Source organism: Thamnophis elegans, chromosome 2 (genome assembly GCF_009769535.1).
Source record: "Thamnophis elegans isolate rThaEle1 chromosome 2, rThaEle1.pri, whole genome shotgun sequence".
NCBI lineage: Eukaryota > Metazoa > Chordata > Lepidosauria > Squamata > Colubridae > Thamnophis > Thamnophis elegans.
Window position 1 is genome coordinate 68,424,772 of NC_045542.1, and position 12,398 is coordinate 68,437,169.

General features: G+C 36.6%; 1 protein-coding gene across 6 annotated transcripts in view; it reads left to right on the top strand.

Annotated features, from left to right (window-relative positions):
* The window catches only part of GABRG2 (gamma-aminobutyric acid type A receptor subunit gamma2), a 69,435-nt gene extending 57,412 nt beyond the window's left edge, over positions 1–12,023 (top strand). The window contains exons 6-9 of one of the 6 annotated variants that reach the window (XM_032210696.1): positions 2,477–2,629; positions 8,064–8,283; positions 9,067–9,082; positions 11,748–12,023. In XM_032210696.1, coding sequence (XP_032066587.1) covers positions 2,477–2,629; positions 8,064–8,283; positions 9,067–9,082; positions 11,748–12,023 — 665 coding nt within the window. Of the gene's footprint in view, positions 1–2,476; positions 2,630–8,063; positions 8,284–9,064; positions 9,083–10,345; positions 10,370–11,747 lie in introns of all 6 variants that reach the window. The other 5 variants (XM_032210700.1, XM_032210697.1, XM_032210698.1 and 2 more) reach the window with 5 other exon arrangements.
* Positions 12,024–12,398: the final 375 nt, after the last annotated feature.

A 12,398-nucleotide genomic window follows, 5' to 3' on the forward strand; every position in this document is an offset into this window, starting at 1 on the left:
ACTTTGGTTTCAGTTATGATTTGGTGCTTTTATTTAAATTAGGTCAGAGTATATTTGCTTCATCTCAGGGCAAGTATTGCAATATGGAAATTTGATCTTTGTGTGCATGGCAAGGGGTCAAAAGATTAAATTTGCAAGAGCTTTTACAAGAATAGGTTGCAAAGCTTTTGGAGTTAGGCTCTTTTCAGTTTTAGGCTTTTGAAACATGAACAAAATCTGACATTTGTTGACTTAGGACAAAATTAAATGGCATTTTTATCACAATTATTGCAACTGTGAGGATAATCCTTCCAAATTTTGCATAGAGGAATTGTGAGTTTTAATTATAGGTTTGTTTGGTTTTGTACGTAAATGACTTTACAGTAAAATATTATTAATTAATCTTCCCCTTACCAATGGTCAATGCCAGTGAATTATAGAGTGGGAAGAAGCAGTGGCTTCCAACTTCTTTAAAAACTATGGTATGCCAAATCCATAGGATTCTTGCACCATGAACCTAGCAATCAGCAGGCAGAATTGCTGATCTAGGAGGAGAAAACAACTCTATTGTAAGCATCTTGGAAAAAAGAAGTGGAGGAATTTTGTTAGATATGTACGAAAACTTATGATATTTTCTTTGAAGGTATCTATTTAAGCAAATACAGGTAGTCCTCAAGTTATGACCACAATTGAGCCCCAAATTTATGTTGCTAAGTGAAACATTTATTAAGTGACTTTGCCCCATTGTACAACTTTTCTTGCCAGAGCTGTTAAGTGAATCATTGCATGTATTAAGTTAGTAACACGGTTGTTAAGTGAATCTGGATTCATCATTAATTTTGCTTGTGAGAACTTCGCAAAAGCAGATCACACGATCCTGGGACAGTGCAGCTGTCCTAAAATATTAACCAGTTGCCAGGATCATATGACCATGGGGATGCTGCAATGGTTGTAAGTGTGAAAAACAGTCATAGGTCACCTTTTGCAGTGCCGTTATAACTTTGTACAGTCACTAAATGAACTGTTGTAAGTCGCGGACTACCTCTATTTTGATCTGCAATGGTTCCTCAATCTCACTAAACTAGTTCTTTGCTGCTGTTTTATGGCTACCTGGATTTTTGTAACTGAGAGCTTGTAGCCCTATGAGTGGAAAATTAATGGGTTAGTTCATTATTGACTTTGATCTTTTTCTCCTTTTATACCCTACGGTACAATTTAAAAAGAGATTAAAGAGTGCTTTCCTGAGAATTGAAACACAGTGCCTAACTTTTGGCAATAAATCTGGTAAAGAATTCCATGCATTCTTTATAATATGTTTGACCCTTCGTTTTCAACCTGGGTCTACGCAGCATCTGTTTCTGCAGGGTCCCAAACGTTTGAATTGTTCTCAAAGCCTCACAACTTATTTTGTCACTACAGAGGGCATCTACTTACTTTGCATTGTTAAGCCACAGATTTTGCCCAAGCCATCTACATCTGGTCAACATTTAGGGTTATCTCAGGCTACCAGAAGATGGCAAGAAAGCTGTGCAGATAACTCTTAACATTTTGCTGCCATCTAGTGATAAGATGTGCTTTGCAGAATTGGCCTGGTAGTTTTAGAGTGGCCTGAATTGATATGTGCCTTTTAATTGAAGGCTCTACCTCTAACTCCAGGGTACACATAGTTTTGTGAGACCAGCACAGTCAGATAAAAACATTACTTAAAAAAACAGGTCTTTACTTAGTTAGTAGTTATACAGTATATGAATATTTTTCTTTACATCTGACCAATTGCCTTATATTTCAAAATTACATAGAAAGAGTATGTGCCCATTATCTTCTAGCATGGGATTGTATTTATGGAAAGAGCCTGAAAAAGAGAGGAACAGTTCCAGTCTCAATCCCAGGATACATTAGAATCCTTCCCCTTCATGGACACATCATCTTCTTTTACTGAAGTTCTTTACTGAAAATGAAGAGTTCATGATAGAAACAAATGAATCAAAGAGAAAAGAAAATCAAAGAAAGAAAAGTGATAAGAACCAGTGTGAGTTGAATGTGACAATCTTTTGGAAGCAAGTTAAAATAAATAAATGAAAAGAGATGGTATATTGAAATTGATTGGTTAGTCACTAACCTGACATTGAAGGATATGCCGTCCATGGAGAAATATAAGTTAAGTTGGCTGAATACAATATACTCCACCCTGCTATCATTTGCTTGCTTGTGGTAGATAGGAGGTTAATTACACACTGATTATCTAGACTCATTGTAATTAATGAAGCAGTTCTCTTAAATGTATGTGGATCAGTCATGGAGGTACTCTTGCACAGTTTTCAATTAACTTTCTAGTCCAGCTGGAAGGAACAAAGGTCCAGTGAAAGGAGATGGGAAAACCAGATTTGGCACCGAGAAATTCATTTACCTTGGGTCCACTGGGCAATGCATCAGCAGACAGTAATTTGACTGTATAATGTATTTTGTGTATCTGTATCTCTTTATATACATTTTACAGGAGATTATGTGGTGATGGCGGTCTATTTTGATTTAAGCAGAAGGATGGGCTATTTCACCATTCAAACCTATATCCCCTGCACGCTCATTGTAGTGCTCTCCTGGGTTTCTTTCTGGATTAATAAGGATGCTGTACCAGCCAGAACATCTTTGGGTAGGTCATTGCTTTTTTATCTTTTTAGTAGTCATAAAACTTTTATAACAATGTGTTAGCTTATACTAATTGCATAGATGCATAGATCCAACGTGACATACATTTAGACTGCTGCTTTAAAGACTTTGCCCTATTAAAATCTAGAGAAGCACAATATAATGCTCTCATTGGAATTCTACAAATTGGTTCCAAGAAGCTCAAAACTTTATTACTTTCAGATCAGCAGAATAGAAATAAAAAAGTTTGTAGCTTTGTTTCTCTCTATCCTCTTCCTAGCCTTGCTTTTTCAAAACAGATGCTTTCATTTATAAGCAATGGGCGGACATTATTTTGACTGGGCCAGTAGAATTTTAAGTCAAAAGCATGGTATGAAATGTTTAATATCCTTAGGTTCCCTCCCCCATTTTATTTCTTAGCTAACTTTTTTGTGATTTAACAAGATTTCCAAATTAGGTTTCCCAACTCTGAAAAGAATCAGTCTTGTGGACTGGGAAGAGCCTGGATCCAATATAATATTCCCCTATTCCACACAAGCGGAATAGGGGAATTTCTTGCATGGCTTGTGTGGAATACTAAACTAATTGGGCTACGCTTACAGAATAGCAATATCTTAATTATAGTAGCTACTTTTTTTCTATCTGTTATAATTTGTGTGTCTCTGTGCATGCCTTTGAGTCAGTTTTTGACTCCTGGCAGCTACCTGGACAAATCCTTGCAGTGTTCTTGGTAAGGTTTTTTTGGGGAAAATAATTTGCCTTTTTCTGCTTCCTAAGGCTGAAAGAGAGTGACTTGTCCCAATGTCACCCAGGTAGTTTTGTACTTAAGATGGGACTAGAACTCATTGTCTTCCAGTTTCTAATCTGATCCCTTTCACCTTTCACTACACCAAACTGGCTCTCCAATGTACATTACTCCAAATTATTTTCAAGAGCATTGTATACAACATTGACAGGCTTAACAATAGTTTAAACTGGGAAAACAGTGAGCATCCTAAATCAAGCCAAGTCCAAAAATTCTAGAAAATCCCTGGAAGCCTGGCATTCAGACAAATCGTCCACCAGAAGCCACATAAACAACATCTACCTACTATTCAAAAATGACAATCAAAAAGCCCAAAAGTAAAAAAAAAGACACGGAAACACCTCATCTCCAGCAATCAGAATCCAGATGAAAAGAGGTTAACACCAGAATTAACACTAGAGCAACAATCAAGAAGTAAACAATACTTCAGTCAAGGAGCTGCCAAACAAGCTAACAGTAAATTATAACCTAATCCAGGAACCCCTAAAATCCCTCCCAATTACGCTGAGAGGGCAAGCCACTAGCATATAAAATGAGTGCAAACCCCACTCCCTTGTAGCACTGATGTTGTTACTTAGTTTGGTAATGAAATCTCTGCAAGAAAATGTCCAAGCTCACAGAGCACCAAGAACCCAACAAGATGATTATAATCAGATTTTACTGCCTCTGTATGCCTTAATTTGCTCATTCAATAAACTATATGATTCACTTTATCTGTGTTTATAGTACATTGTCAACATCTGATACTTGACCAATATAGTAAAACAGAAGATGTGGTATTAGAACCTGATCTCCATCTAAAAAAGTGAAACAACCTTTCTTTCAGAGGTTGTTGTGTGCAATATATATTTACATCTTTGTGAACATATTTTGGAGCAGATATGATTGAGATATTTATATATACCATGCATAGATTTGAAGGAAACATGGCTGTCTGGAAGCTCAATCAATATTTGCTAAGGGAGAACACTATTAATTTTCTCCCTTAGCCATGCTTATGATGATTGTTTAGTTTGCTCTGAAGTATTGAGACCCCACTTGGTCATCTTTCCCGCAAAAAAAAGTATGGATATATCATGGTTTATGTATGACGTTGTCATAACTTTAGACAGCTGGAGTACTGAATCATCAATTAATATTATGACTCTCACAAATCTTAGATACTAAGGGCTTCCCCATTAAAGAGTGGAATTGAATGGTTCACATTAGCACTACTCACGGAGAAAAAAAAATGTGATAGGATCATGGAATTTTGCTGGCTAATCATACACTTTTATTTCTACTGCTTATGTTTGGAAACAGTATGACTATGTTGGTATAGGTGTGTGTGATCTTCCATATGAAGCAGAATCTTGGATCAATCAGTAGATTGGGACTGCACTCTTTTTAAGTGGTGCAAAACCCATGGTTTCTGTACATTGTAGCTGGGCATATGTCATTAAGGAGGTGGAAGTCAGCTTAGTATGAATTGATGTATTCTTTACCTATGTTTTAAGAAGGCTCATCTGAATACCTCTATTTTAGTTAAAATATACTTACAAAGGCAATATTCTCTTTGTAAATGTCATGTGTTAGAACAAAAAGTCAGACAGAGATTCTTCATTCAGCCAAGTGGACCTGGTACTTTATCTAGCCATAACAAGGATTCTAACTATGTTTACTTGAATGCAGAATGAACATCTTTGTTCCAGCTTTAAAAATAATAATTTCAGAAGATTGTGGATAAAGTTCATGAAGATCATGAGTGAAACAATATGATAGACAATACAAGAAGGTTTACCTTCTCACCTTCCTTGTGTATTTGAGCTACTGAAGGAAAACCTCTGAAAGGGATTAGTAATTCATGATTTACTGTCAGAGAATATTCTATCTTTGAAACCTTTCCTTGATTCAGAATGTATCTAAGCCTTGCCATAGTTGGACATATAGTCCAGAAATACAATTTGTTTCTGAGATACAAAGAACAGAAAGCAGTACTTAAAAACACAAGGAGAGAAGTACAATTTGTTTCTGAGATACAAAGAACAGAAAGCAGTGCTTAAAAACACAAGGAGAGAAATGTGGCTTGAAATTTGAAATCAGTTGACTCTACTGAAACTGTACTGTCCAATGTTCTGAAACTCCACCATGTCTTTTAGCTATTCCTTTTGTAAAGTGGATGTCAAATATTAATAGATGTTTACGATAGAATGAGTTTTAGTTTTCACCAAAAGCACTGATGTAATTCAAAATGCATATATTACTCATTCCCAAGTCTGAACCAATTATTCTTTTTTTTTTTTAACCAAAAATTGTGGATGTTTATGTTAGAGAAAAAGGAACTATGATTGCCATAGGGCAGCGATGGCTTACCTTTTTCTGGTTGCGTGCTGAAAGCACCCGCATGCGCGTGTGACAGTGAATGTGCGTGTCCGCACCCATAATGCAAAATGTACATGTGACACCCACATGCCCCACCCCCTGTGTATGTGTGCCCAACCCCCTGTGCTTCCCCTGCCCTTCTGCATGCATGTGCGACCCTCCTACATGGCCCCCACCCCCAGGCATTCACGCATGACCCCCGTGCCCAATTTTGGGCCTAGTAGACCTCCCTGCAATCTCCTGGGACCAAAAACAGGCTGTAGGAGGCACACACACATGCAGGGTGGAGTTGAGCTGGGGCGATGGCTCGTGTGCCTGCAGAGAGGGCTCAGTGTGCCACCTGTGGCACACATGCCATACGTTCTCCATCACAGCCATAGGGCACAGGCAATATCCATTTGCCAGTGTATGTAGGTATGTATGTATGTATGTATGTATGTATGTATGTATGTATGTACATACGTACATACATATATATGTGTGTGTGTATGTATGTATGTAGATAGATAGATAGATAGATAGATAGATAGATAGATAGAATTAATTAATTAATTAATTAATTAATTAATTAATTAAGTTTTAGTTTTAGTTTAGTATATATATTTGGGGAGAAACACATATTGTTTCTTGTATTCTCAGCAATTCAAGAAGATTGATGAAGGCTTCCCCACTCTGAAGGTGATGTGGGATGCTTTAAAATAGTAGCTGTTCCCACCTATAAATGCTCATTTTATATAAATGTTCACATTGGGGGAGTTGAGAGCCGAGGTGGCGCAGTGGTTGGGGTGCAGTATTGCAGGCCACTTCAGCTGACTGTTATCTGCAGTTCAGCAGTTCTAATCTCACCAGCTCAAGGTTGACTCAGCCTTCCATCCTTCTGAGGTAGGTGAAATGAGGACCCAGACTGTGGGGGCGATATGCTGACTCTGTAAACTGCTTAGAGAGGGCTGAAAGCCCTATGAAGCGGTATATAAGTCTAACTGCTGTTGCTATTGCTATTGTTCTACAGTTCACACTTTACCCAGACAAGAGCTTTATGGGTTCAGAAGATAAATTCCGTCATTTTAAAATGCCCATAATTATTTTATGCTATCTAGATATTTCAGCACCATTCATTTTGTCAAAGGACAGAAGGACGAAGCCAAACTATTCACTTCTTGCCAGCTGGGTAATAAACAGCATAAATTAGCAATTAACTCTTTCAGTTAAAAGATACTTTCCAGATAGTGTAGGATTAGCTGCTCACAAAATGGACCTGAATATAATTTGCTTACCCCCTGCCCCTCCCTGACTAATCCTTGTTTTTCTAGCTCTGTATTATTACATTTGGCTGACTAGAACTAAGGCTTTGTTGTAGAAATTGGCCACAAACTAATTACATTCAGGAGGAATCATAGAGGAGGAGACACTAAAGACATCTGCGAGTACCCAAAAACAAATAATGATTTGTTGAGATTTACTCCATTCTCCCTTTCACAGTTCATGGTATAGGCAAAAATATAGCAAACATTCTTGAGGCATTAACATCATGGATAAGGCTCACAAGGGAGACTGATTACAAGGGATCTGAGCAATATAAGTAGCAGATCTGAATAAACCTAACAAAGGAAGCAGGCAACTGTACTGTTTTCTTGTTATCCTTTGGGAGATCAATATTGAAGGATCCTATCAATAAACACTTATTTAGATCTGTTTATTTATTTAATTGAAACATGCTGCAGGTTGGATCCAAAGAATTCCAAAGCTAAGTACAATTAATCAGTTTTCTTATTATTCTGAACTTTCTGAACATGAAGCCATTCTATTTCTGGCAATGTTTTTTTTTTAAATCATATGAAAATTCATACATCTTTTTCTACACACTTATACAAATATGTCCCTTTTATTTGCAGATTCCTCTACATTGTGTGTGTGTGTGTAGGTTTTGGCATATCCACATTTATTATCTGAATGTACATGTGCACTGAGAGTCAGTGTTGTGCAGTAGATAAAGTCTTGGAATTTAATTTGTTTGGAATTTGATCCCAACTTCTAGTCCCTCATCAGTCAAGCCACCCTTAGTCCCAGAAGCTTATCAGGTGATCTCGGGTCAGCCATCTTGAACCTTTAAAGAGAGAAAAAGAGAGAACAGGTGTGCTTGCACCAAAAACCAAATGACTTTCTTTCTGTTTCCATCTCTGCTGCATGTCCTGCTTTGACAAGCGTGGGAATTCTCTACTTATGCAACAATACATTTTCTCTACTTTTCTGTCTGTTTCTGTTTTCTCACTAGGTATTACAACTGTCCTGACAATGACCACTCTCAGTACCATTGCTCGCAAATCTCTTCCCAAAGTCTCTTATGTGACAGCAATGGATCTCTTTGTATCAGTTTGCTTCATCTTTGTTTTTTCTGCACTGGTGGAGTATGGGACTCTTCATTATTTTGTTAGTAACAGAAAGCCAAGCAAGGATAAAGACAAAAAGAAGAAAAATCCTGTATGTATTTTATTGCAATATTACAAACCATGATTTTAACCATGATTTCCAGAAATGAACCCTTTTCGTTCATTCATTCTTTTCTTTAGCTATATCAAACAGAAAGTGTGTATAGAAAATCTGCTTTATAAGCAGGCAAGATAGAAATGTAAATGGCAGATCTTCTGAGCATCCAATATAGAACAAAGATAGAAAGAACATAGATGGAGATCCAGAAGAAATGGGAGTGGGGGAATCCTTTACATAGCAAATTGAGGAGAGAGAAAGATAGAGAGAGAGGTGGGGGGAAGGAGGGAGAGAGGGGGGAGAAAGGGAGGTACAAACAGACAGATAGACAGACAGATAGGAAATGATGAGACAAGTCAAAAGCATGAGTGCATTCATTTTCTACTCACCCCAACTTCAGTGCTGCTCAAATGTTGTGGAACAAGCAGATAAGATCATGCCAGAATTGCACTCTGCAATTTTTCTTAGGACCAATCTGAAAGAATTTCTCACTTATTCTCTTTATGACTGTCTCAGAATCTTCAATTTATATTAACAGATTAAAACTTTGCATAGACTGCCCATTATAACATTGTATACCATTTATTTGAATGTATGTCAGTGGAAACCTGTTGCCTTTAGATATTGTTCTTCAAGTCCTGCATTTCTAAGCATAGAAATTTATTTTTTTGGAAAAGATAAGGTTTGTAGAACTAGACATGTGGGGGCTTCAACATTCCCCCCCAATATAGATCTTGTTAACCCTAAAAGTGTAGAATTAACTTACCAAGGTTGGGCAAAAGGCTGTAGAGTGCACATGTTACAAATGTTAATTTTTTAAAAAATGGTATGTCTTTTCTTGTCTATTTCTGCCTGTTTATCACCCTTCCTTTTGTTTTAATGGTCAATATTATCTCCCTATTTTTATTTTTATTTTCAGTTGTTTATCATTTGTGTGTTTTATTAGCACAATGTACTTGCCCTCTTGTTAAAAATTACACATTTGTTAGTGAGTTTATATGTGCTTATCTGCTTCAAGGGTTCATTCCATGTTAAAACAATTAATCAAGCTCACCAGCAAATATTGATTCCAATGTGTCCCTGTTGGATCACTAAACATATTCATGGAGCTATTCCTCAGATGCCAGGCAGAACAAATTTAATTTCCATAGACTTTTACAAACTTTTGTAAAGAAGATGGCAGTCTATAGTCAATGACATCTAAATCATTACAGGAAAAACTCTGTATGACGTCAGAAAGAGCTCTAACTTGAGAGCAAAATAACTAAAGTGAAATTCTCTCTCCTTCCCCCTATGAAAGCTCCAATGCTATCACTTTTCTGACAGCAAAGTTCTGGCACAAGAGATATAAATATGGATGGACTAACAATGGAAGATTTTAGACTAGTTGAGTCTCCAAACCTTCCAGTTCTGAAGAATATCTCTGGCCAGGAAACAAAGAAACCAGGCTAGACCTAATCTAATGTATTCATCTCCATTGCAAACAATGGGAGGAAAATTATTATTATTTACTAGTATTATTTTAACAGCAGGAAGGGTAATAAAGACTGCTGTTTCATAGAAGAAAGAGACTTGCTCTTTCATGATTTTGTTTGTGTCTGTTTCCTTTTTTAAAAAAATAGAACAGCTTCAAAGTCATTGCTCAAAGTACAAAGTAATGTTTTTATATAAATAGGATTTTCTGCTTTCTTCAACCCATGTTGTGAACTGCAATGTAGAAAGACAGTGGAATGAGGAAGAAAGACAAGAGGGATGGGTGAGGAAGCAAGAACAGTGCTTAGAAATCTGATCAAGTGTATTTTCTACTACTAAATGCTTGCAGACAAATCATAGCACCCTTAGTTTTAGAAATAGCTTAAATTAGATTTCCAAAATGTGTAATTTTGATTCTTTTTTACATACATTCTTGCTTAGTAGTCTATTTTAAATCCTTTTTCTGTTGTTTTCTTTTAACATGCTATAGTTTCAAATAGAATCTTTAATTTAAACTACTTTTTGTCTCCTTTTCCCCTCTTCTTCTTTTCTTTAATTTAAAAATTCTGATTTTTTTTTCTGTCTACAAAACCAAAGCTTCTTCGGATGTTTTCATTCAAGGTATAAAATTTTTGGAATAGAAATCCACTGCATGTGACTGCTGAACTGAACAATTAGAGCTTCACTAGAGGTTTATAAAATAATTTGTGCATTCTACTTGAAACAGCCTGATGGTGAAGTAGAATGGATGATATTTAGAAATGAAATGAACATCAAGATGATTCAGCAGCCCAGACACTAATTCACTGCTGTTTTGAACTTATGCTAAGTTCAAAGGATTTAAATATTTGGATCCGCATGCATGAAGAGATCCTCGTAGAATATCCAAAACATCTATATTACTCTTTCACTCTTCTTAAATTATCCATGGGATCCAATCCAGTGTGATAACCACACAGGAATACACCATAAATTCTTTCAGAATTCATTTCTAAGTCTTTGTGATATCTTCTGAAGATTTGCTAGCCAGAAATCTTTCAAAGATGTAAACTATTGGATGCCATTGGATGATCTTATAATTATTTTTACATATGCCAGCAGAGTTTTGAAGACTATAACATGCTTATATTCACTACTGTCACTAGCTCTCAAAATCCAGAGTGGAAAATACAGGGTAGCTATATGTTATTGTTGAATATGAAATAGAATTCTAAAATAGATAACTTTTTAAATATTCAAGTAACAGATTTAATGAAATGATCCTAAGACATCTGAAATATTTTTCTGTGTCCAGCCTTTATTTTAATATTTTTTTTAAAAAAAAAATTTTTAAACATTTTTTTAAAAAAACCTTTCATATGCTATCTGCTGGTTTCAAGCAATTTTTCCCCCTCAAAAATATTTATCAGTAAAATGTGATGGAAGTGATTGAACATATACAGCTGCCATATTTTGTCTTGAAGCTTTCAGCTAGTGAACAGTTGTCAAATGAAAACTGCATGTTATAGAAATGCTCAGTTTCAAAGATCATTACAAGCAACGCCTAACCTATGTACAAATAATTCATCTGGTAGTATTCCACTTCCCCATAACCAATTTAGGCTTATTTCACTATGTAGAAATACAAAGCATCATTTTCAAATTTATGGGGAAACAAATATGACCACTTTCCTCTATTGAACAGTCATTTTATAGCTAACAAGGGAAACAAATCACGGTGTTCCTATGGCTTAGTTCTTGTTTGGAATTAAGTTCTGCTGCGTGGCTGCTGTTCAGTAACATTTGGATTTAAGGTATAAGGATTGGATTGTGCCTTTCCATCAATTCAAAATGATGACTTCATCATGGTAGTAGCAAACCAGATCTTTAGCAAGCTGGTCGTGTGCCTGTTCCGTAGAGCTACTAGTTGCTTTGCACTAATTAGCTGAACTTTTTTTTATAGCAAAGCGACAACCATTCATCATTGCCCTTTTTCCTTCTTGCCCCTTATGTATCTTAGGCACCAACCATTGATATCCGTCCAAGGTCAGCAACGATTCAAATGAACAATGCGACACACCTCCAAGAGCGGGATGAAGAGTATGGCTATGAGTGTCTTGATGGCAAGGACTGTGCAAGTTTTTTCTGCTGCTTTGAGGATTGCCGAACAGGAGCTTGGCGGCATGGAAGGATACATATTCGCATTGCCAAAATGGACTCCTATGCCCGCATATTCTTCCCCACGGCCTTCTGTTTGTTTAATCTGGTCTACTGGGTATCTTACCTTTACCTTTAAACAAGCAGAAAGGAAGTTGATGACATGAGCCTTATTGTTGGGATTTTATTAGAATATTGGTTTCCTGTATGAATTCACTTCAGTGCCATGATCTACTGGCTTTGGTGCATATGAGGGGACTTAAAATAAATCTATGGACTATCCTGCAGGCAGGAGCCATCCCATTCTCTTCTGCCCCAGGGAATGCACTGCACATGTATCATTATCCATGCATAGCATTCCTTGATCTAAGGAGGGAATGGCTCAGCCCTGGTCTGTTGAGCATCAAAGTATCATGAACTTTTCAATTTTATAACATGCTTTGCAGTGATCTGAATCCTTTAGTGCCATAACTCAGTAAATACCAACCATCAGATCATTTGTTGAAGGCTACTA